This window comes from Prunus dulcis, chromosome 1 (genome assembly GCF_902201215.1).
Source record: "Prunus dulcis chromosome 1, ALMONDv2, whole genome shotgun sequence".
In the NCBI taxonomy this organism is placed as follows: Eukaryota; Viridiplantae; Streptophyta; class Magnoliopsida; order Rosales; family Rosaceae; genus Prunus; species Prunus dulcis.
In genome coordinates this window covers 43,560,963-43,586,843 of record NC_047650.1, presented here as the reverse complement: position 1 = coordinate 43,586,843, position 25,881 = coordinate 43,560,963, and the positions used below count along the sequence as shown (strand labels likewise).

The window sequence follows — 25,881 nt, the reverse complement described above, 5'->3', positions numbered from 1 at the left end:
TAGATGGCTGCGTAATGGCTACTCAATAATACAAATACACAAGCAGAGCACCCGACACTCTGCTCAGTATCATGTCCTGTTGCTAATAAAACCTTCATTCACATCCCTAAATCAGCTAAATTAAACAAGCCACATTCTTTGCGGACCATAACCTTCTTCTAAACATTCTTAGAGATGAATATCACGTGGCTAAACTCCTGCTTTTATGATCCCGTTTGTGATCACGAGATCTATGATCTGCATGGTGCTTCTGGTTGTGTTTCCTTCCAGATTCGTTGTTATCTTCAGATGAATCGGTGGCCTCCAATCTATTGGAATGTCTCCTATGGCTTGATTGGCTGCTACACAGTGATCTGTTTTCACTGTCACGCTTGCGATTGTCGTGTGTAGACTTTCTCCTTGATTTCCGGTGTTTTGAATGAGCTACCTTGTCAGATTCATTTTGATCTTCCTGGCCAACTTTATCTTCTGAATCAAAATCACTTGATTCACCTCTTACATTATATGGACCTGGCCTGCCAGACTCAAAACTCTCTGAACTTCCAGCTTTCGTTTTAGAATTATGAAATATCTCAACAGAACCATCTTCAGGTTCCCAGCGATCCTGTTTGTCCATGTGTACATCAGATATGCATCTTATATCAAAATCATGTGATCTATATCTCTCACCATCTTGACCCAAACTGCTGGACTCGTGGGTTCCATCTGACTTCAATTTTTTAACAAGAGACTCTGCTTCTCTCATCTCTAGGCTCAGACGATCATGTCTATGTTCCAAATTCTGTGTCGGGACGCGATCCTCATCTGAAATATCTGACACTTCATCCAAGCGTTTTGATCGTTTCCTAGCATGACTAAGGTTTCTTTCTGCATCATTTTCCAACAAATCATCACTAAGTTCATAACTACAAGACCTGGTGGTTCTCTCCCTGTGATTTGAGAATTCAGAAGCTTTGCTAATGTGTCCGAATCTTTTCCTCCTACTGTGGTGCTTGCCACCTTTGCTGTTGCTGTCTGACCACTCTTCATCCATATCATGTGCTCTGTTCTTGCTGTCATTATGATTATCTGGACATCCCACTTTCCTCTTGTGTCCTGAACTTTTCCTGTTGTCTTGGTATGCATCTATGTCTTTGTCCCTATCTGACCAATCCCTATCAACTTCATGATTTTTGTTCTGCCAATCTCCATATTCATCCAGGAATTCTCCTTTCCGCTGTTGGCTTGAGCTTTCCCTGGTGCAACCATGCTGTGCTACTCTGTTCCGTGCCCTATCAGACAAATCTCCGTCAGATTCAGTTTCATAGGTTTTGTTCTTGTGGTCCCTGTTTCGTTGTCTTGAGCTTTTCCTTGTGTGACCATGGTGTCTATCTCTGTCCTCTTCCCTATCCAACAACTGTCTATCAAATTCAGTATCAGACCTTCTGCTCTTCCTACAATGATAGTCTTTTAAGTTCTTATTCTCTTCACATCGATCCTCATCAAGAGTTTTTCCTCGATGTCTATCATCACCTGTATGCCTCTGTCGTTCTGCATCCTCTAAAACATAATCTTCACTGTCATATCTTCTACCAGAACCAATGAAACTTGAGTAATCCCTCCCTCTAGATCTAGATCTTCGCAACCCGTACCTGCCATGAATCTGGAAACTATATCTGTAAGAAAAAGAAGAAAAACACAAGTTAACACAGAGACAAACTCTCTTCTCAACTGCTGCACTGTTTTGCAATGCAAACAATATAGAAGAGTTGGAAGACAAAGACCAAGAAGTGCCCTTCACAGTAATTCATATAAATATAAAATAGTTCAGCCTGTAGATCATACAAACTTCATCCAAATTAACAAATGGGCACTTCAATCACAGGGAAAAATTTAGCACATTAAGCCCGAATGAGGGCAGTTGTAGTTTCACATTACCATCATCTGCTGCTTTCTACCAAAAATGGTTCTTCCCTCAGATGCAAAACTGCATATTGTTGGGACATGCAATATAACTGATGATATTTTTATGTGCTATATAAACCCGGGCATCAAACAAGATAAATTCTGAAACTGTCACATGCAGATTGGTCTGTCTTTTCTCGCCCTTTTTCGATATAAATTGGGAGGTTGTAGTTCTGGGGATTGAACTCAAAATCTCCCAATCTAATACCATAATAAGTTTTGTTTGTTACCTAATATTTCCAAAAATTTAAGCTGCTGCTAAATGAAAAGAATACCTCTCAGAATCTGCCATTGTCATCTTGCTAGAGTTCCTCAGCCGTCCAAAATTTTCCTCTACCATCTGTTTCTCGTCTGCATCAGAATAACCAAATAAAGCGACCATTTTCCTCACCCAATATTTTGGAGCCGGTCTATCGCTATCACCCCATTCATAGTCTCCACCAGGATTGCGGAAACAGTGGATAAAATTGCAAGCTGTACCATGGGAACATGTCTGCAAGATGAAACAAGAAAGATTACAAAAGAGAATGGTCAGACTTCAAAGTTAGAATTGACATATAAAAGCCAAAGCTTATTTTACTACTATAAAACAAAATTGTCTAATTTATTTGATCTAAAAAGTACAACCCAATTTAACACCTACAGAGAGTACGACTCAAATAGAAAAGTGGGAAAGGACTGTACCTTGTACCTCGACTTCATATATTCCCCACATATGGCAACCTTCCATCTGGTCACATTGATAAATTCGCAACTTATCTGTTAAAAACAATAATTAGGTCAACAAAACCACCCCCCAAAGCTGAAAGTTCGGAAAAATGTAAACAAAGTCAGGAAATTAACATGTTATGGAAGTGAAAGATAAATAAAGAGATTTGAAAATGAAATAAAGAGCTGATGGCTTCAGTGTACATATTAATACTTCAAAGCCTAAATTTACAGTATTCACCTCAATAAAACATAGTTCCTTTAAAGTAACATACTTTTCAGTGGCTGTGTGTGCATGTCCAACAGATGCCTATGTATGGCTTCATAGAAATGCCAAATTCAAATTCAATTTATCCCTTCATTCAATAGCAATGTGTAAAGTATGAAACAATGAGAAATTATATATATTCATTTGAAATGACAAGCCATATCAAATATGTACCAGCACACCTGGCAATGCAATTTTTGCAATGGGATTCAAAAAATCATAGAATATATAGAAAAAATATCTGTGAAAAGGGGATCCATCCATCAATACATAATAGATCTACTCATCTGTACAGTTTTTGACTTGAGTTGTGATCACGCATCTTAACTATAGCAGATATCTCATATTCTCAGCAAGAACAAAAGTAAATCAAACCCATTATTACTGAGTAGGTACATGATATGCCTTACAGGTAATTCAACAACAACATAAAATTACTATTGCCAAATTGAATTTCTCTCTCTTTTTTCTTATTATTTTATTAAAACTAATTAACCAATTAAATGAACACAAAAATCCAGCACAACCAAGATGACTTACAGTAAAAGGGATATCCCGACATGTTTTAGACAAAGAAACATATAGCAAGGCTGGGAAATAAGTTAGTTAAACTGGTAGCCAGCTATAATTAGAAGCAAGCAGACAACTATGTAAATATCAACTCCATTACATTAAACTTCAAATAAGCAAACTGCCATAAGCACTCATTCAAACACAAAGGAAATGCAATACCTGCTTCCCAGCAAAGTAGCGACCATTGATAGATTGATGTGCAAGCACAGCTGAATCCAGTGATTTATAGTGTATGTACACGTTTCCCCTCAAGTGGAATGCACCATTTCTGCAAACCTGACACAGATATTCACATGTCACTGTAAGATTACCAACAGAGAAATTGGATGGCCTGAATAGGAAGGTAATGTCCAAATGTTTTTTTTTTTTTTTTTTTGGGGGGGGGGGGGGGGTGGTGGTGGGGTGGGTGTGTAAGAGAGAGAGAGTTAATTTTTAAAAGGGCTCCACAGGGTATGTAACAATCGCTATGCATATGAGTTGGAAAAGGGTAGGGACAGTTTTTAGGTTGACATGTTACCAATCAAATGTAGCTAGACCAGTGGACACAACTTGTCCCTTGTAAATTATGTTTCTTATAAACAACTAAAAAACAAAAAACAAAAAAACAATAAGTATTCTGGTAATCACAAGGAAGCTGTCAGAAACCTTGAAATTTATAATTTCACCAAACTTCAAGAACTCTGTATGCACATCCTCATAAAATTCTTCATAACAGCGCTCTACCTCCTCATCAGTATGCTGAAAAGAGGGAAAAATATTAAACCAGAAAAATTATACTCATCAACTTATACTAAAATTAAAAGATACAAATGGCCCGTCCCAATATTAAATTTTGTCTAAGATACACAACAGGTGAGCCATGCATCCTCCACCAAAAGACCTTCAAACATATGTCAACTAAGAAAAACAACACGCAAAATACTCTAGAGCTAATAATGGGTTACCACAACATTAACCAAAACCAATTAATACCAAACTGATAACAACCACAGTTCCTCCCACCTTGGACTTTAAGAAAAGCATGCACTTCTTAACACAAGTTTCACCACATTGAAAGTCTTCATCTAATGCACTAAACTGAGAATTGTCAACTCCAGGCTTAAAATGAGCCCCGGAGTGCTTTTGAAAATGATGCAAAAAGTTATAACTTTCAGACAATTCTAGACCAATCAACAAAATTCAGATTTTTAAGCCACACCAACACGAGGATTAATTTAGGAGGCTCAGTTATATAAGAGCATGGAAACCAAGTATAAAATTTAGAAGAACCTACAAGTAACTACTTTCATGCGCTCAGAATAGATTAAACATATTAAACACCAATGTAGGGCATTTTGATGCAACAATGCGTGAAACTGAAAGAAGAGATTGTATAAATCATCTCCCCTTGTCATATTGGTAGTTAAGCTGAGTAACTGGAAAGTTTATGCATATTACATTTGATTTATCCACTGCAAAGACCAAGAACACGGGAGGCGAATACCCAAAGAGACTTAAAATTACATGAAATTAAACACAGTGACACTCACAGATGTACCTGATATATTAGAGTCTTAGAGCAGAGTTATAAATAGAGAATCTGTAAGAATATAATCATAGTTGCACAAACTATAAATTTAGAAATTTATATCCAGTTGCATCAAACAAGCTTATCATATATGATTTCCAGTTGCACCACACTATAAATTTAGAAATTTATATCCAAGATACTGATTCCAGTTCAATTAATGCTTCATAATGAACCAGCACATGAAATAACATCTCACTGAATTATTTACAAACTTCACATTCTGGTTATGGGAAAGAAAAGCGATCCAGTCTTCATAATAGATTCCGCATATCTTTTAAGACAGTTCTTTTCATATTTCCATTTCCTTTTCCTTTGACATTTTTAGAGTAAAGGAAGAGCTAATTGCGTAAAGGAAGAGCTAATTGCATTCACATACTTCTAAAATTTGCCACCAACAATCTCAAACTGTGGGATGTAAGAAGTGATGTCACACAGCATCAATAACTCCCAGGACCAGATATATTGCCCAAAAAACTATAAGTTGTTAAGGAACAAAACTTGTACTACTACTACAGTAAACTCATGCATTTATGAAACAATGAAAACTTCAAACAGAAACAAACCACAACTATGAAGACTGAACCAGAATATCTCTTAATGGCATAAAATAACGGAAACATCCCGAGGACAAGTGACAACTAAATCATCTCTTCAAAAATACATCGTGCAACTCCTCTTTCTTTTAATTGATAAAACTTTAAAATTCCTTGCAAAGTAGAATACCAAAAGTAAGTGTAAAAGATGGTATATTAAATATAAGTGTAAAAGATAAACAAATAGGGAAGAAAAACTTATGACATAAATGATAATAAGATTAAGTAACCAATGAACACGTTATATGGGAACAAAATTCTATTGCCAGCACGAAGGATACACTATTGGGGTATCTTTAATTCCAATACAACCAAGGCCGAAACCGTGAATCCCCACCAAAGTGAATATCGCAAATGAATCTCTGATAAATCATGTCAAAGAAGAAGAGTGCCATTTCATAAATGAAAAGAAGAACAAATTAACTAAACCACATTCCTGAACTAAGACACATGGTATGCAATCAAATGAAAAACCTTCAAACCGATAACAGCTCAAAGAAGAAACAAATAAGATAGAATAGCCTGTGAAGAGAGTAGGATTAGATAACAGCTCAATGTCAGATATGCCTACTCAACAGGGTAGGATTAGAAAATAATTATATTTTTTAATGAGCAAACTTTTCCTTTTACGGGAACTCTATAAACTGCTTTCTTTCATATGCAATGATACGCCATAAAACAAAGGTTTCACAGATTCAGTGAAAGATACGAAAACCCAAAGTTAGAATTAGGATACAAGAATCACATGAAGGCATGGCAGCATTAACAGACCTCCAGCACCTCATCCTGTTCCCAAGCAAGTCCAGGACCATTGTACATGTTCTTGATAAGCAGTGTGGATGATTTATCTGGGTAGAAATGGACTCTGCTACAACGCTGACCAAACCGACAAGCCCCAGTTTTCAAATGAAAAGGACAATGAGCTTTATCCTGTCATATATAAATGTACATAACTTAGGGATTATGGACTATGATCTTCACCGATGAACAAAATAACTAGGTCAAATCATGAAGTAAAAGAACTATTGGCAGAGATATGAAGGGTTATCAACACAGAAATGGATAATAATGAGAGAGAGAGAGAGAGGCATACCTGTTCAGTTCCAAAATGGGGTACTTGTTGAGCAACATTCTCAATCAGCTGCTGTGCTGACATTGATGAATTTTTATAATCAGAAAATGCTTCAGATTGCGGAGGGAGAGGATTTGACGTGGGCCTATCACAATCCTGTCAAACAAATGACAAATTCTACAATTTAAACTTTTTGGTAAAACCAAAAAAGCAAGCACACTGTAAGATGACCCATAGGAAAATATATATCTAACCAAAGTTCCAGATTCATGTTACGCACCTCCTTTCTACTTTGCTGGTCTGTGTTCCTCTTTGGAACCTTGATCCTTTTCTTCTTGACAATTATCTCATTTCCTTGCCAGATGATTTCAGCAGGCCCTTCTTCTATATAGTCCCAATCATCAACCTCATTACCGTCATTTTCATTTTCAACCTGCTATTCATATTGCAAGTAATAATGAAAAAAAACATTTCAAAGACAATAAAGATATTTCCTCTTGAACTATTGCCAAACCAAAAGAAATTATGAACCATAATGCTAAAAAGAAGTTGATCTCCCCTCTAAATAGCATTTTAAACAATATTTCTTGCTTCTTCTAGCAGATAATGCTTATATCTTCCCCGTCAAATATAAAAGAAGTGCTGACCAAACATTAGCAACATCCATTCCAGAAACAAAATATTTTCGTCTCCAAATGAAAGACCATGCCTACTACCACGGGCATGCACCTATTATGTCAACTGACAGCAGAAACATCTTGCATCCCATATACAAGGACCACCGCTCCACAAAACGGATTTATCAATGATGCAATTTACATTAATAAATTAACCCAAACAAAAAAAACTGTACACGTAAAAGAATAGAATGCACAATCCACACCAGTCAGCGTAGCATTATTTAGAAACCATAACAAATGTCCATGTGAGCTCTCACTTTACAACACTTACTCGCTAACCAATCCCGTATTCATGAATATAATTACATTCGGAAATCCTACTCTTCCTGAGCAATACTTCCCCCTAACTATCATATTTCAGGCACATTCTGAGGAACCATACAGACCATAAACTAAATAAACTGAAAATACATAAGAAGAATCAAAATCAGAAGAAGTATATAGGTGAACTCATAACCACATCATGTGGCGGATCCAGTATTTTTACTCCGTAGGGTCAACGTGTAAAAGTTCCTATATTTTTTTAGGCGAAAATAACTCCAAAATTAAAATGGAAACACTTTCATTCATAATTTATGGTAAAACACAAACCCCCTTTCAGTACACATATTCATGTGTTCTAGGACTTTAATTAGCTCATGAATAGTTCCTATTTTTTATCTATTAACTTATAATTTTGAACCTAGTTTGGGTTTAACACACAAGTTTACTGACATGGAAAATCATGATGATCAAGGGAGCCACTACAAGTTATTTCTTGTTGATATACGAAATGCAGCCAATCAAATTGACAAAAGTGATCAAAATTTGATTACTTGGCTGGGTTGTCAATGCAACTTAGCAACCAATATAGCCTTCATAGACTGAAATGCAAGTCAAAACAGCATGTACACGGCCATGTCCACTTTGATTCTAATGATAAACAAAGCGGCAGGCCAGGCTTTTAAAAAACAAAAAGGAAGCCACCGCACGCAGCTGGGCTTAAAGCAGCGCACAGACAGCAGCAACTGGTTGGGGCATTTCGTCGAGCATTTGGTGGGCACCTCAGGGTCGCCCACCAACCTCTGAAGGGTTCATTAACGGAGCTTCTCAGGGAGTTTTCCGGCGTCCATGGTGTCAGGGGACCCCATTTGTCACTATGTGGGTCCGCCCCTCCACATGCCATCCTTTCTCAGTAACCAAACAGACCCCAAATCCAAATATAAACGTATGCTGGTGATACCACATAAGACAGAGAGAGAAAAATTGCAGTCCAAAAAATAAAGAGGGATAAACAAAACAACCTGTTGTTTCCGAGACAATTCTTCTTCTTCTAGAGGCTTCATTCTCCGTTCCTCTTCTTCTTCTTCTTCTTCAATTTGTTTCTTCCTCTTAATCTCCATGGCTTCGATCCATGCTCTCTCTCGCTCCTCGAACAGCTTCCTCTCTCTCTCTGACCTCTCGGCCTCCTCTTGCTCCATCAGCTTAATTTTCATAAGCTCTTGAGGGTCATTGAGTATTGCCTCTTCTTCCTCTCGCTCTTTCAGCGCCATCTCCTTTCTCGTCTGCTTCCTCTTCATCTTCTTCATTGCCTTCCTCTTCTCCTTCCTATTCGTCCCTTTCTCTTCTGCTAAACGTTCCATTTTAGGCTCAGCATCTGCTTCTCCTTCTTTGGCTACTGGGTCTGCCAGGTCCATTATCGAGCGCTTCGTTTCAGAAATGAATTTTCCGGGAAAATAAAAATGCTCCAGAAAGTTACGATGGTAAGGAAATCGCGCCGTTTAATTCCCACATGAAAGACGAATACTAGTAGCTAACATAATGCACTTTACTGTTGCAATCATAAAATTGTGTGTAGGTTTGGGCAAGGATTGTTCGGTTCGGGAAATAACCCAGCTCGTTAACCGTACTGGACTTTCGACAGCCCAAAATCTCTGGTGTTAATCAATGTTGGGGGAGTCGTTCTATAGTGAGGGACTTATATATGATCTATAGCGAAATTTTACCTCTTAATTGTTAGATTAAGTTAAATTAATTTGATCTAAGGATTAACTAATTTGATCGAACAATTAAGAGATACACGCCTAACAATCATATATAAGGCTCTATGGATTTGAGTTAGTATATTGAATTTTTGGTCCGTTTTGGTTGGTTACGAAACTTTCAACGGCCCAATTATTATTATTTTTTTTAATTTTTAGGCTTGTGTCATGGTGCTTATTGTGTGAGTCTTGGTTCAAGACGCGTGGAGATCTAAGAGCATCTTTAAAGGAGATGTCAAATATAAAACATCAAATTTAAATTTGATAGCTGATATGGTAATTTGACATCTTACACAGCTTTACACTCCACCCGATATGTCAAATTAAATTATTATTTTATTACATTTTAGTGTTGAGTCATTTTTAATTAAAATGAAAAGAAAAAAAATATTCATTTGACATTTTGCTTTTGGGATGTCAAAAATAACATCTCAACCTCTAGCCTTTATTCCACATCAGCTTTGACATATCGGTTGGAGTGATGTGAGATGTTATTTCTAGTTGTTGAATGTCTATGTGGCACGTTTGACACATCGATTGGAGATGCTCTAACATAATTCAAGGTGTATTTTAATTATTTATTTTTTACTAATTTTGGTCAGATTTGGAAATCTACAGAAGTAACGAATAATATTTAATGGATATACCCGAAGGATATAAAATAATAATAAAATTACCTTGTTGAATCAATCTACTTACAAATATTACAAATATAATGAATTAGCATTATCATTCATCTATTGTTGCTGTGGTGTAGTGGTTATCACGTTAGTCTTACACACTAAAGGTCCCCAGTTCGATCCTGGGCAGCAACATTTTGTTATTTTTATAACCATTAATAATTCTTTTAACTTTTTTTTTTAATAATTATTTTTAGTATTGGTCTGAATATTCCTTGAACTTGATCCGTTGAAACTTGATGATATATAGCGAATGTGTTTTGAAAAAAGAAAGAATTTCACAACAGTTATAAATGTATATGCAATTACGAAACTACAATAACAAAATTATCGGAATTGAAATTACATGGTCAATAGTGATTTTCAAGTGTCAAAATAAGGCCAAAAGTCATTTGTGGTCTCTATAATTTACCTGTTTAACCACTTTAATACTTATATTTTCAATTCTGTTAATTTTATTCATGTAGTTTTGAATCCATCCCACTTTAGTACACATACTTTTACGGTCATAAAATTGGATGGAAATTTAGATATACCCTAGAATCGTGAGAATATCAAACTATGGGTGACAGGACCCGATCCCAATTCCGCTTTGAAATTCAAGCATGATCCTGTGCGTGTCCGACACCTGACGAATGTCGGGCACAAATGACCTTTTTACCCTTCCTGTTACAACCACGAATAAAACTTCCCTTAAACTCCTGCCGAAAATTCGGCAGAGTCTCTCCTGTAATTTGCCCACACCCAAAAACTGCCACCTGTTAAACAAGCAAATAATTTCACCAACTGCCAGAATAAAACAACCAAGCATTCACCAGTTCAAGTTTCCCACTAAAACTAGATATAAGAGCATTTTCTACTAATTTACAAGATTTCAAGAACTTTACAACAAAATCCTACGTTTCTTGGTGGCGCGGAAGCTAGGAGTGGCCCGGTGGTGGATGCCTGCGCACTTCTACAGCCTGGGGGCGAAAAACAGTTGAAAATGTGAGTGGACAAAAATAATGTTCTTGAAAACAGTTTATAATCATAATAACCCCCATGATAAAAATAACTTGATAAGTAAAGCTAAAGTTCAACTGTCTAATATAAGGTATTCATCTAAATACATGTATAAATGTATATATATAAATTCGTATAATTGAACAATTATATGGTGATGTAAAACATGCACGAATATTAAGAAAACTAGTATAAAATGACTGAAAGCAATAGCTGTATAAAAGTATTCAAATTCCTTTAAAACTACCACCTAATTGTACCCCTGTAAAATCGTCAAATCCCCTGGCAGGTCTCGGCGACACAAAGTCTATCCGAGCCGCAAACTGGCAGGATTCAGGGGACTATAAGCCTGATCTGCCGGTAGGTCTCGATGACACAAGTCGACTCGAGCAGCTCTGACAGGATCAGGGGACCGTAGTCAGCCTGATCCGCAATCCTGGCAGGTCTCGGGGACACAAAGTCAGCCGAGCCGTAAATCCTGGCAGGTCTCGGGACACCAAGTCTGCCGAGCCGCAAATCCTGGCACACACGGTCCGAGCGTCCCCGAAACTCGTGAGGCGATGTCAAGTGGACTGACAGAACTGTAAACAGACTGGATGTCCGTAGACATTGGTCCATCTGAGGGTAATCACCAACTAAAAATGGGTACGTGGTGGTTTTAAAATAAATTACTTTAGAAAAAATCTGAAATAACTGAAATCTCAAATTATGCTGCTATCTCAACTGATTCAAACCTCAAACTCTGTTTCTATAACTTTTTAGCATGTGTAAGTAAGCAGCACAGAATTATAGAACTATTACTGTACTAATCATGCTCGGAAACATAATAAAACTTATTCAAGATCAAATAATGAAATTTATTCAGATAAACTCATTTATAAAAACTTATTTATATAAAATCAATATAAACTCATTTATAAAAACTTATTTATATAAAATCAATATAAAATCATTTAGGTAAACTCATTTATATAAATCGTTTATATAACTCATTTATAGAAAACCATTTATGAAAGAAAGTCCACTCACTGCTGATCCGAGCTAGCTGGACCTCTTGAAGGTCCCTCCTGGGCTCAGTCTAGCCCCTGATGCCTGATTAACCATGAATATTAAATTAATCAAACTACTCGATAAAAGAATTAAATTAAATACCCTGCCCCCGGCTCCTAGAAATGCGTACACTCATTTTAAAGTCAATCCTATGCCCACTTAACCTTTCAGACAATTAGAACGGCCTTGAAAGACCCGAAGTTTTACTAAGCGATAAACCGTCAGACCGGCCGATCCGGGACCCCGTGGGGTCCACGATCTCCGATGGCCAATCTGAGATTCTCTAAGGATTTCTCACGGTGAAAGAATCATGTTCCGCGAGTTTGGTCGGAAACGGACGGTCGGATTAGCCAAAATCGCGTTATCGGTTAAAATCCAAACCCTAGCCCCAGGGTTTGCGATTTCGGAGTATCCGGGACTCCGATTCGCAATCCTACACGATCCTGAAATCATGTAGAACGACATATCCAAAATTGAGTGCGATCCAATGACTCGATGACACTGCACCCAAGGATCACACAATATGGAAAATCCGTTTGGGGCTCAAACGGACTCCAAATCGAGATCCGCGAAATCCTACGCGCTCGTGACAACACGAGGATCGAAAAACTACACAGAGTCACTTCACTACCCTTACCCAAGCGCCGCCACACGCGCAGGCAGTTTGGGTGTCCAAAGCGATAACGGCTCGCCGGAAAAACTCGAAACCAAGACTCCAAACTCCTATCCTAGGTAAAACACCCCATTTGTAGTCACTTTTGTTCTTGGACATACCCCAAAAAGTGGCCGAAAATGGCCGATCACTGCGGCCGAATTTCGATCGATTTTCAATTCGAAAATCGAGTGATCTAGAGGTAAAATCGATCAAAACCCAGCCAACCATCAGTTAGAGCACGAAAAATAGCTGAGAATCCATACCTTACTCGAACGATTTGGTTGAGAATTGAGGGAGAACGAAGAGCTTGAAAATCAGGTGGAAATCGCCGTTTCTCCTCCAGTTTCCGGCGAGCTCCGGCCGGTGCAGGGGCGGTGACGGGTCGTGGCGTGACGGCGGCGACGAGACGAAGCTGATGGTACAAACGCCGGAGATCGGCGTGCCTTGTGGTGGCGACGGGAGGAGCTGGAAGGGGAGGAGGCGCACGGCCTGTGCGCGACGGGAGGAGAGAGAGAGTGAGAGAGGAGAGAGAAATGAGGAGAGAGAAAGGAGAAAATAGATAAAAATATGACCTTTTATCGAAATTACCATTTTGCCCTTCGCGGTATTTTGAACGTATTTTCTTCGTTACAACTCCGATTCGAGTCTACTCCGTGTCTACGGACTCGTTTCGCCGTGCTCTACGCAACGGCGTAAGCGGAATTGCCAAATTCCTTCTCGATCAAAAAGTCAACTTTTTCGCTATTAAATAATGCGAGGGCAAAATCGTCTTTCTCCTCTAATAAATTAATCCTAATTTTTAGATATTTTATTTTGGGTTATTACAATTGGGGCCAGGCCAACTGCTGTAATTGAAGTCACATGAACAAAACTGAAAAATCCGAGAAACTATAAACACAAAAATTGAAATTTTCCCTATTTTTATATTTCGATTACTATTATAAAGGTAGCTTTATCTCCAACTGTCCAACCCACTTCCTACTTAAAGAAGAGCAGAAAGCGCCTAAGAGAGGGAAAGAGAGAGCGAGGGGCATTAGGTTCCCGACGAGACGTCGTTAAGAATCAGAATCCGAGAGAGAGAGAGAGAGAGAGAGAGAGAGAGAGAGGCTGAGAGAGATGAACGTTGTGAGCAAGGGAGGAGGAGGCGGCGTGGCGGCGTCTCGGATTGTAGTGATAACAGGAGTGAGCAAAGGGCTGGGGCGAGCGCTGGCGGTAGAGATGGCCAAGAGGGGCCACACCGTAATCGGCTGCTCCCGTGCCCAGGATAAGCTCAACGCCCTCCAATCCGAACTCTCTTCCGACAAACACCTCTTCCTCAACACCGATGTCGTATGTAATAATTTGATTAATTAACTTGGAATTTGAATTTTGAGCAATTTATTAGTCATTATTTTTTTCTTTTTTCATTTCTGTCTTAGGCTTAGTTTGGTTGTTCTGGTGTGCAAAAGGTGCTGCTGAATTGTTAATCTAGAAAATGCGTTTCTTTATTTGTGATACAGTTTTGATGAATTCTTGATAGACATGAAGCAAAGTAAAAGGAAAAGTATTGGTCAAGAGCTCAAAAAGGTTGGCCTTTTAAAACATGATGAGTTCAGATGTTCCATTTCTATATTTAATTTATTTAGAAAAATGAGAAAGAAACTGAAAGGTCTTAGACAAATTATTCTACTAGAAGATGTCTTTCCTGTTAGATTGTTTCATGGTAACAACAATGATCTAAGTAGTACATAATGGGGTGCTGCTTGGAAGCAAGAAAATGTTCATGAACATTATGATATAATGCTAAAAACTTGCATTTGATAAATAAGAGAAAAGATGCCCTCCACAAGAAAAGAAACAAATAAATGAATAAGAAATAGGGGCCGCTTAAAAACTTTTGATCGAATAAATCGGAACCCTCTTGTATGTATCTTGAAACTTATGCTGTTAAAGATTAGTCCACATGTATGTGAATTGTTTGAAGAACTTATTCCTTGATGCTCGGTTTATAACCTGTACCTAATGCCTTTCTTGGTTATTATAATCTTTGAGTTAGTTGATGGTTTAAATCATTTACCAAAAAATACTTGTAGAGCACATGTTTTCTCTATATTTGATCAATTAATGCTTCCGTTCTTTTCCCTCTTGCCTTTTGTGATTGTTTTCTCACTATGGGCTCTTTTTAAGTTCCATGCCATCACATGTTAGTGGACACTACCCTGTAATGTATTAACATGAAGACTCAATGGAATCTGTGGATAGGTTTTTTCTAAGTGATAAATACTATTAGGCAATGTATTGTATTGTGTTTGAAGATGTGTGAAGGCAATTATATGCTTGTACTTTGGGAGATTTAGTGCATTGATTTAGGGATTAATGTCTTAGTATGAAATGTAGAACTGAGATTTTGTACATGTCTGAAATCATATAAAAGAACTGACTAGTTGCAAACTTGCAAGAAATGATATAAAACTGGTGTCAAGTGAGATTCCTGGTTGGACATGAATCTATGATCTGAAGGTGTCATAACTATCGTTGCTCAAAAATGTTTCATCCCGCCTGCTCAATCATTTCATAGTTTTTCTAACAAACTTGGAAGATTATTTTCACTCCTTTTTGGTTTTAGATTCGAGTAATTTGGTTTGATTTGATTTTTTGTGTGTGTGTGTTATTATATTTATTTATTGGCAGAGGTCGAATACCAGCATTGCTGAGATGGCACGAGTTGTGAAGGAAAAAAGGGGCATTCCAGATATAATAGTGAACAATGCGGGCATCATCAACGACAACAAGAAGCTTTGGGAGGTGCCGGTAGAAGAGTTTGACAGCGTCATTGACACCAATGTCAAGGGAATCGCTAACGTGTTGCGCCACTTCATTCCGCTGATGCTGTCGCGGAATGAGGGCAAGAACCCAGCGGGAATCATAGTCAACATGTCTTCAGGATGGGGCCGATCGGGTGCGGCACATGTGGCCCCTTACTGTGCATCCAAATGGGCCGTGGAGGGCTTGACCCGATCAGTTGCTAGGGAGTTGCCTAGTGAAATGGCAATTCTTGCACTCAACCCCGGTGTCATACACACCGACATGCTTGAGTCGTGTTTTGGAGACTCCAGCATGAAAAATTACCCGAAACCTGATGCATGGGCCGTCAAGGCTGCTACCATGATCTTGAATCTCACACCAGCCGACAATGGAGCTTCTCTCACTGTGTGAATATGACTATGACGACTCTAGACTTTACTGTAGTCTATGACTATGAGTCGGTCTATTTTGCTGTTATTTAAATGATAGATTTCAATTTCGCGTAGATCTATCAGCTGATTGCTTCCATTCTTCTATTCCGAGTAGTGTTTTTTTTTAAAAGTCCTGGCTATGTCATGGGCTGCTTTGCTTATTGTTTTGTTAGTTCATATATGGTGCCTAGCATTAGATAACTAACTAGATTTAAGGTATGTTGAAGTAAGAAATGGAGGCTAACTTTGAAATTTTGTCGAGGTTGAAAGTAGAAGATAGATTAGCTGCCGTACATACATTTTAGCGAAAGTAAAAGATAGATTAACCACACATCCATTGAAGTGAAAATTCATACTTGTCTATATGTAAGCAAAAACATTACCGGAAAGGGGGAATGATAGGAGTTCAAATATCAATAAGTCAAATCCACTCTAGGATGCTGCCCATTCAGTTTAGACCTTGTCCAGTTCCAATTGTTTTCGGGTATAAATAATAATAACTAATTGAAAATGATCACTAAGAGTCAGCCTCGCAAACTTATAATCCCAACAATCATTTCATTGGAAATTTGAAGATGTTGTTTGAGTCCTTGACTTCGTGTCATGTTAACTAAAGCAAGCAGAAACAAACAACCTTGTAAAAACAAAACTTCAAGTCCAAGGCATGAGCTTCTCAAACAACAATACCCACATGTGAAAGTTAGGCATGAGTATAAGGCAAGAAAATTCATTACAAAGATATGGGAAGGTTAGAACTCAACTCACGCACAAGAGTAGAGTAAGGCATAGACATTCAATAAGTGAGTGCATCTTGGTTGGTTAATTGTCATTGTTGCAAGCATTAGCTTGGTTGATTTTATCCTTTGAGCAACATTCATGAGCTTAGATAAGATTTTGATGATGATTTGAAGCCAATTAGAGAAAATTTTAAAATTTTCCCCATATTACAAACAAAACCGAACACAATGACCAAATTGGGAAAAATAAATTCTCTTAATCTCACTTCTCTCTTCTAATTGATCGAGTCCGTTGTGGTAGTGTGAAAATGTCTCTGTAACCGGCGTAGCTAAGTTAAGCAGTGGGTTTGGGTTTAGCTTTTAAAGTTAAAATACCTGTAATAAAACTTATCCAACAAAATCAAGATCATAAGGACGAACATATATCTCAAGAAATGTTGGCTGATCAAATGTTACAAAAGAAAACAAATATTATGACTATGGTCACAGAAAAATGGAGTATCCGAATCGTAAATACACAAGCAGCTCGCACCAGATAGCAAACAAGGGGCAAGGTTACATGATCATGATCCATCCGAAAATGAAATAAGAAAGAAAAACCAATAAACAACAACAGATAAACAAACATTGCCAAACAAAAAAATTTACAGGCACTTCAGCTGTTACAATAAGGTGGGGTGGTACAAGGGCTAAGGGTCAAACAGAAGAAAATAGTGCAGAAGAAGGTTTTCTAGTTGGTATATGGATAGATAATCTTGCATATTTGGTACGTGAATAGGAAAGATGCCCTAGCTAGCATCCAATCCAATTGAGGGAGGTCCAAAAGAAGATGCATGGTATGGTATGGTATGGTAGTCAGACTTAGACTTGATGGCTAAGGGAGCGACCGATAAGTCTGCATTGTTCTGGAAGCAAAGAAGAAATCACTTGCCCATTAAGTGGAAAAAGCTCTCCATCAATACCACAACCATTATGGCCGTGCTTTCCTGATGCCTTAATCTTCACTGACTTCACCTGCAACGAAAAACACCAAATTAGGAGAGGCCCCTATACAACTTAATCCTTTGTTTTTCCCAATTAAGCACCTGCATACAAAACAGCAATTGAAACTCTTATGCTCACCCATCCCCTGAACCCAACCACCACAAGGGAAAATTAAACTCAATCCGATTCTTTTCACCAATGGCAGAACTTGATGAAAAATAAATATTCGAATAAAAACACATCCAACCCCATAACTGGAATGCGAAATGCACTCTTTGGAGCTTCATGGTCTCAATAAATACATTAGTCAAAATCCTACGTTCAAGGACATTATTGAAGTAAATGCCCATACCTTGACATTTTCCACATATGGCAGTGAAAGGTGTCTACCCATCTGCAGCAACATGAAAAATCTCAATAGCCTTAACCGCCCACTTCCATGAACTAGGAGCATATCCAAGGTGTTGTCATCATGCTCAGCTTTTGGTGCCACTACTTGGGAACTCTGAACAGTTCTGCAAGCATGATTGCAAACCAGAATACCAAGAAACTGACCCTTTGTAACAACCCATTTATCTTCATACCTAGAAACAACTTCCTTTCTTCCTGCTTCCACATCATCTGATGGCCCCGGCAATTCAATAGGATTTTCCACATCCCAATTAGGTTCGGTGTCCCACTTGGGTTCGGCATCCCAAATTGGACCTGGATCGGACAGAGTGGATGATATATCCTCCCTATCATTTGTTCCAGCATTGCCCCAAGAAGATCTGGAGGCATCATGTGTGGCTGTCAATCCAGTCCATCCTTTATCTGTCCTCGACTTAGAGCGGGTCCTTGGCCAATTTGGAGTTGTTGACAGAGGTAGCTGCGGATGAATAACTTCTGGCTCTGCAGTTATATTGTTCCTTCCCATTGAAAGTCGTTTTGATTTAGGATCTAGGCCACGCACGTACTCAGATGGTTCAATGGTAGCATGATTGCTACTGCAGGTTGCATCCAAGTCTCCAGACATTCGAGTAGGAGTCATAATGGAGTCGATACTAGATAAACTCGAGGCTCGCGGAATCCCATCTGTGTTTGATCTCCTCATAATGTCTGTGTATAGTTCTGACATGTCAACTACTTCCCTTTCAGCTGAGAGTTTTCCTTCCAGATCCTCGTTTAATGCTGGAAGATACTCAACTTCATAGCTGTACTTTGGTAGGCATAAGAATTTAAGAAAGCCAGCAACAAAATAACGCAGAGGACCAAAGCGCTTTTGATATTTCTCAGAGAGCTCCAACACTGCAACCAGTTCATGACGAATTAACATTCTAACAAAGCTGATTTCACCATACACACTTATCTTGATCAACACAAGTGGACCAAAATTAAGAACTACTGTTCTCTAAGTTCCAGCTCATCATCTATTAATGGACCAAGGGATCAAAATGCTATTAATATAATCCACAAGCCACAAGACACAACGTTAATGAATAACCAGGCTTTGGATAAACTGTCAAGCCTTACACAAGCACGCACATAGAGGTCCAGATTCACTGTATATCTATACAGTGGGCTTCAGTTGAAGGAAATTTAAAAAAAGAGTACTCATGCAACATTTATGGAATGGTTACAGATATCATATTGAAACATCTTTTTATAGGAATGCACACAATTAAAACAATAACAGAAAGCTAGGTAATTGGAGCATTGGAAGGTTTGGGATTCATGCCCCAAAAAAAAGGCTTAATTTGTAATTGAAAGCTACTTAACAAATATAGAAATTACAAAATATGAACATCACATGCCTCCAATAAATCTTCACAATTCCTAATACTTTAACATCCTATAATTCACTGTCATGAAGGGAGGGAGGGAGGGAGGCACAGGAGAGAGATGCAACTGGACTGTTTTTAATACTGTCAGTTGGATCTAGAACGAGCATCAACAAACAAGACAAACATTAAATACTTGGAAAAAAATCTAACCATTCGATCCAATTAAAGTACAGTTTTGCTAAATCCAAAGACGGATAGATTAAACATGAGAACCACAAAGTCAGATTAAAGTATTGCACTATTAGACTTTATCCACCTAGTTTGCTGCTAAATATAGAGGAGATGGGATATCAGTTCATCACATTACAAATCAAGATCTAGATGAAACTTAATTCTATGTATCAGGAATTACCATCACTCACAAAACCATAATATGAGACTGTCATCCCAAAGTGAATGACACCAGTCTGAATCCACTCAACAGCAAAAACATCTGTAGCCGTAAGACCCCCCTGAAACCAACAAAAAAGCATATAATTTCTACGTCAATGAGTACTATTTAAAAGTAACAAGAACCTTACAGATAAGATTGTAGTTGAAAGGTACTTTCATAACTCAAAAACTGGATGAGTAAATTAATGAGATCTTAAAATGTTATGCAATGCAGCAGATAAAAGGTTAAAAGGAATCGTCTTTGGGTGTGCCCAAGTGTTGAGTTTGTTTGTCTTCCAAAGCCCTTCAATGTATTTGGGGTGTCCAGTAGCCATACCTTATCAGTGTCATGCCTAATTGGCAGACGTACAGAAGGATGAAGGGTCTATTTGATTAGTATTCTAGAACTATGTGTTTTCAAAATAGTTTACAGACTGTAACGAAGTGAGCTGTAATCTCTCTCAACTAGTTGGTAAGAAACTGATTACAGCAAATTTTGGTAACTTCCTCCACACACACACAAAACAAAGTGAGGTGTATCAGTCTGAACTAGTTGGTAGAAGCTTTTTTTTACTTCTTTATTTTATATGGCTAAAAACCTAGCTGGTAAGAAAATGATTGCAAAAAAGATAAATGAAACTTTGGATTAGCTTCTTTTTTAATAAAATTCTTAATTAATTATATTTTTATGACCGTTCGAATGGTTGAACAACAGTTCGAAGAATACACTATGAACTGGTTTGAGTAGTTTTTGTTTACAGACATGATGAACCCTAAACACATTACCTTTACAATGGCTATTGCAGCAGAAACTGGATCTCTAACTCCAAGAACAGTCCAAACTAATGAATTATCAGAACCAGCAGGTACAATTCCAATTGGTATGGAAATTCCTTCTTTTTGGTTGTCTCTACTAAGTAAACCATTTAGAACCTGTACATAAATCAAGTTCATGTAAATTGTTTAATAAAGAAAGAAGATAAAGCGTTAATGCATTGAAGGTAGCCAAACAAATAATAATAATAAAATGACAAACTTTTTTACTTTTCAAATTTCAGATTCATCTCACTCTAAAAATATAAATTAGAGCATTGATTATTATTCTTCATTATTAGAAACAAAGATATTCGTCGAAAAGAAAAAGAAATTACAACACAGTGGACAACATAACAGAAAGAAAACCAATTAAAACAAAGCAAAAGAACAAGCTAAAATACAACAGTGCTCCAATCACAAGAAACAGCATGAAAGGACCAATCCTAAAAATCCGAGAAACTGACGCCCATAAGGATGCCAGAAACAAACTGTATCAGACAAATGATTCACATCCTTCCTCCTAGCGCCCTAAAAATTATCCTATTTCTCTCCATCCAAGCAACCCAAAATATTGCTAACACAGCACCAAGCCTGTTTTCGTCCCTCCAAAAAACTTAGGCCTCTCACATAGAATGGCTTACAAGATTCTGGGGTTGCCCAACACAATATAGTCCCCCTAAACAGCCTTATCCACAAAGAATACACAACTGGACGATGAAGCATTAAATGATTCAAACATTCAAAATCTTTTTCCCACATTACACACCATTGAGAAGAATGATAACAATAAGGTTTCCTCCTCTGCACCATTGAAACATTCAGCACCTTCACATGAGCAAAAACCCAAGCCAGAACCCGTACCTTCAGTGGTACTTTGACCTTCAAAATTGCATGAGAGGGACCAACAAGAGAACAAGAAGAATCATCCATTTGTTGCCCTGAATAGGACATGCATGAAAAGGGTCCTGACTTCCTACTCCCAAATTCTCCTACTGCCTAGATGACATTTTCCAGAACAGAACGTAACTCAGTTAACATCCTAAGACAAAGGAAAAGACGAAAGGCTCAACATCCTATTATCTCCCAACATCCTGCAGTTCTGTGGCACTCTCTTCATGCTTCTCAATATCTGAGTTCTCTGCATTTTCTTTGTCCTTTACAATATGTTGCTGTCCACAATCCCACAACCACTGAATTTCAATCTGCCCATTCAAAAACAATCCTGGACAAATGTCAATTTTGCTTAAGATCTCTGTCAACACACCAAACCGAAAGAATCCTTTCATCATCCTCCTTTTCCAGTACCAGGTCTAGATTTTCATTACCCAATGCACCACTTCCACATCAACCAACTCTTCTCAATTGCCCAACTCCTTATTTTACTCTTTGACAAGATCTTCAGATAATTCTGCCCTAGGACCTGAATACCAATGCCCCCTCCCTTAAGCCAACTTTTCACTCCAAATCGTATGATTAGCTTCCTATTTTCCTGTCCTTCAACTGCTTCCCTTATTGCAACCTCCCCTCTCTTCTTCCAAGGGTGTTTCCTCGTTGCTCTCATCCTCTTTTCTTCATTCAGCCACAAGATTGAAGCTACCCTTGCTCTTCTTCTCATTTAACTTATTTTCCACATCTGGCAACTGAGCCTCCAAAAATAGGCAGGTTTAAAACCCTAACTCTTCTTGAAATAATGACAGATTACAGTAAATTAAGTTAGTTTTGGAAAATGTGGCTGGACATGTGGGATTCCCATACCCAATGCAAGCTTTCATTTTTTAAGCCATTGGATAATTTCAACGGTTAAGATATCAGTTTTGTGACTTAATGTTGCCAGATACCTCACAATTACATGCATATATAAACACATTACAAACACTAAACCATGGGCATCGTCTGAAAGGGATATCGATTTGCAAAAAAAAAATTGAAGGGCAAGTCCTTTACAAGAACACCCCTACTATTACCAAAGATTGTCAAAAGGGATAAAGAACCTCACAAAGACACATGCATCTGTGGAGAGAGCGGGAGAGAAAGAAAAGACTCTAGTAATTAACTAATGTGAATGACCAATCTCAGACCATTAATCTAAGGTTCACAGAGTACACTTGAAATACATGCAAAAGAATAATCAGGTATTTGTACAATACTTGGTGACTAAGGAGCACCCAAGTGGCAAAGGATTTACCTCATTAATAATTCCGTCGCCCCCAACACAAATGATTCCTGAAAGCAAAAAATTATAAATGGACAAAAGCTGTAAAGATGATGAAGAAAATCAGAATGCATGAGGAAAACCCAAAATAAGCAATGCAATCAGACAGTGCATTATGTGTAGTACCATCAGGACAAGTGCTGATGTCAACACTTGAGGCAAGTTTCCTAGCATGACCTGCAGACGTTGTTTTGACTACCTCCAGTTTGAAACCTGCAAGCTGTAACAGTTTACAGCTCCAATATGAATATGAATATGAATATGAAGAGAAGCTCTAAAAGAGTACATAGCAAGCCAATGCAACCATTAAGGTCAAGTGTACAAAAAAGAATAATAAAGAACTGAATTAGATTTTGAGTTTATAATAGTAGTAATGTACTCTTTTACCTAGAATATACATGTTTGAGCTTATCCTTAAGCCTAAGTTTGACATATATGCTACATGTAAAGGCTACAGAATCAAAGTGTACATCCACCGTGACAACCCTAGGAAGAAGTAATTTCATTCATCACACGTCTGTCTCTACTAATTTACAAAGGATGTATTTATAAGGACCTAATCTTGCTAGAAACAGGAAAGTAAATGTAATCTCACTAGGAACAGGGATATAATAAAAACGAGAATCAATAAAAAATAAAAAATAAAAAATAAAAAATAAAAACAGAAAAACAAACACGCAATGGCCCTAATATTAGAATAATTCTAATTAATAGGTGATGCATCAATGTGTGACACAGGCAGTTCAGTTTAAGAGTTATATCCATCAAATATAATTAATCCATCTCCTGAATGACAAAAAGCAGTAGAACTAACACAGAGAATTTAGGTAACAGGAAATACATCGTACCTTAAATATAGGTTCAACGACGGCGTGAAAAACCTTACTTGAACGGCCTCGTCCAGATCGTGGATTTAATATGACAAGCATTTTTGGGGGACTCTTGCATTTGAAAATTAATTCAGGAGGAGTATCAATTGGAAGTAATTCTGAAGAAGCCTGCTTCTTAGAAGATAGCAACGGATGAGGCAAGCAATTCACATAACACTGCTGATCCGCAAACCCGCCAACCCACTGAACTGCCTCTTCTATGCTAGAAGCCAAGAATCGAAAGTCCTTCCGGCTTCTTCGAGGTTTCATAAAACAAGAAAGGCCACAGGAACCTTTTTTCAAGGGGTAAGAATGCAGGGTGAAATGTCTGAGACCAACATTGTATGAAACCTGTGGAAGCAAGCAAAGAACAAGATTACCGTTTCCTAGCTACTTCATTCCAAAGGGGAAAGACTGACTACCTTGTGACTCGTAGATGTTGTAACATTTAGCTATAGAGGGAGGTTTGTGCTTACTGAGATAACATCGTCAAGATGCAGCATGTGAGAACCCCAAATTAAAGCCTTGCTGGTAAGTTTAGCATCAACAGCTTCCTGGTTGGTAATATCATTAGAGGAGGAGGAGGTTTGTTGTTGTTGTGCATCAGTAGAAGTAGTGTTTATACTGCTGGTTTTTCTTTTGTCCAAAACTAATTTCCCGGAAAAGACGGCATAACCCAACAAATCAGACTTCTCATCTCCAGCAGCAGAAGCCCGAATGTCAATCCTGTGGTCTAAGGCCTTAACTATGTTGGGATCATCAGCAGGGGTAGGGGTAGGTGGAGTCTTAGAAGCTGCCTTGATCTTGTGCCGTTTCTGTTTCTCAGGGAAGACAATCGGGGAGGAGTGCTGGCCCCCAGTAGCAGTAGCTATTTGGGAGCACAATCCCAGTCGCCGAAGAGACTGCTGAGGCGTTGTCACTCTCAAATTATTCTTGGAATTGGAAACAATCCCACTATTCTGCATATTATTTCTTCCTATCTTTCTTTTCTTCTCTTTTGATTTGCGTTACTGTTGATATTGCATTGAATTGCAAAAGGAGACCCCCACCCAGAAAAAGACACACACGCAAAGACAGCAAGCAGGATAAAAACTCTTGGTAGGTAGGGATAGATGAGCAGCAGCTGGAGATGACCAGGTTTCAATCCCAATTCCTTCTAATTGAGAAACATAGATTAGATTACGCGGTAATTGCAGCATAGAACCACTAGATCAACCAGCCTGCAAATTTATTGTTCGAATTAGACCTTAATTATTCATTTTTAAAAATAAAAAAATTTATCGAATTCAATGAGGGCAAATAGCCATTTCTACAACTGGGACTAGGAATATTGAGGAAATCCAAAACAATTACATTGCTATTACAATTACATAAAATGATAACAAAATAATAATCGAGTGTCAACAATCCGCCGGAATTAAGGAAAATAAATAAATAAATGAACAGGGCTAACAAGGAGAGGGAGCCTTACGAGCTGAGCTGAGCTGAGCCGAGCTGAAGCGCAGGTGATGTTGCTGAGCACAAGTGGAGATGGAGATGGAGATCTTTGTTTCGGAATACAAAGAAAGTCGCACAGTAATCAATCAGACCTAACTCCAGAGAGGGCAGCCCAAAGCATCCCGCTTTGCTTTCCTCAACTTTCGTCGGGGTCGGCCCTCAATTATCTATCAGTTTTTTTTTCTTTTTTTTTTTCTTTTCTGTTTCCTACTATTCACCGGGGAACTGAAACGGAGCTGGCTCCCTAATACTTAAATACTTTATTGTGGGAGTCGTTCCATTTGGACCCGCAACTTTATTATTTAACAAAATTTTCCTTCTTTAAAAAATTATAAAATTAAAAAAAACAAACAACAACATTTTCCTTTTATTTAAAGGTAAAATTGTTTCCCGTGTTCTGTGTTGGCGTGGGAAAAGCTTAAGAAAGCATATGAAATGTATGCCTAAATTGTTTGCTAAAGAACGGGCACGGTTTGGATTATATTTTAAGGGATCATTAGTTTAATTTTGACTAAATTTAGAAGAGAAATCAAACCAAAA

The 25,881-nt window shown here is 38.0% G+C and overlaps 3 protein-coding genes and 1 non-coding gene across 7 annotated transcripts; 2 read left to right on the top strand and 2 right to left on the bottom strand.

The window, feature by feature from the left end:
* LOC117614014 (zinc finger CCCH domain-containing protein 5) lies at nt 1-9,318 on the bottom strand. Of its 3 annotated transcripts, none has more exons than XM_034342680.1 (9): nt 8,692-9,318; nt 7,009-7,161; nt 6,750-6,884; nt 6,428-6,586; nt 4,139-4,231; nt 3,653-3,769; nt 2,629-2,703; nt 2,220-2,437; nt 1-1,655 (listed from the first exon to the last, which is right to left on the bottom strand). In XM_034342680.1, exons 1-9 carry the CDS (start codon nt 9,082-9,084, stop codon nt 182-184), a joined length of 2,817 nt encoding a protein of 938 aa, XP_034198571.1. In that variant the 5' UTR covers nt 9,085-9,318; the 3' UTR covers nt 1-181. The 3 variants fall into 3 exon arrangements, with proteins under 3 accessions (XP_034198571.1, XP_034198572.1, XP_034198573.1); XM_034342681.1 differs by having other exon boundaries at nt 1-1,631; XM_034342682.1 differs by lacking the exon at nt 6,428-6,586.
* Nucleotides 9,319-10,171: 853 nt separating this feature from the next.
* On the top strand, nt 10,172-10,244 carry TRNAV-UAC. Its single transcript has one exon. It is a non-coding gene; the product is annotated as a tRNA-Val (tRNA).
* A 3,535-nt stretch (nt 10,245-13,779) lies between these two features.
* On the top strand, nt 13,780-16,139 carry LOC117616728 (NADPH-dependent pterin aldehyde reductase). 2 transcript variants are annotated; one of them, XM_034346125.1, is made up of 3 exons: nt 14,032-14,145; nt 14,316-14,382; nt 15,487-16,139. In XM_034346125.1, the coding sequence occupies exons 1-3, from the start codon at nt 14,141-14,143 to the stop codon at nt 16,009-16,011; spliced, it is 597 nt and encodes a 198-aa protein (XP_034202016.1). In that variant the 5' UTR covers nt 14,032-14,140; the 3' UTR covers nt 16,012-16,139. The 2 variants fall into 2 exon arrangements, with proteins under 2 accessions (XP_034202015.1, XP_034202016.1); XM_034346124.1 differs by lacking the exon at nt 14,316-14,382 and having other exon boundaries at nt 13,780-14,145.
* Nucleotides 16,140-17,172: 1,033 nt separating this feature from the next.
* LOC117630835 (sphingoid long-chain bases kinase 1) lies at nt 17,173-25,594 on the bottom strand. Its single transcript, XM_034363645.1, has 9 exons — nt 25,316-25,594; nt 24,321-25,064; nt 23,824-24,195; nt 23,102-23,195; nt 22,949-22,986; nt 20,734-20,880; nt 19,928-20,027; nt 18,105-19,039; nt 17,173-17,782 (listed from the first exon to the last, which is right to left on the bottom strand). The coding sequence occupies exons 2-9, from the start codon at nt 24,807-24,809 to the stop codon at nt 17,630-17,632; spliced, it is 2,328 nt and encodes a 775-aa protein (XP_034219536.1). The 5' UTR covers nt 24,810-25,064; nt 25,316-25,594; the 3' UTR covers nt 17,173-17,629.
* Nucleotides 25,595-25,881: the final 287 nt, after the last annotated feature.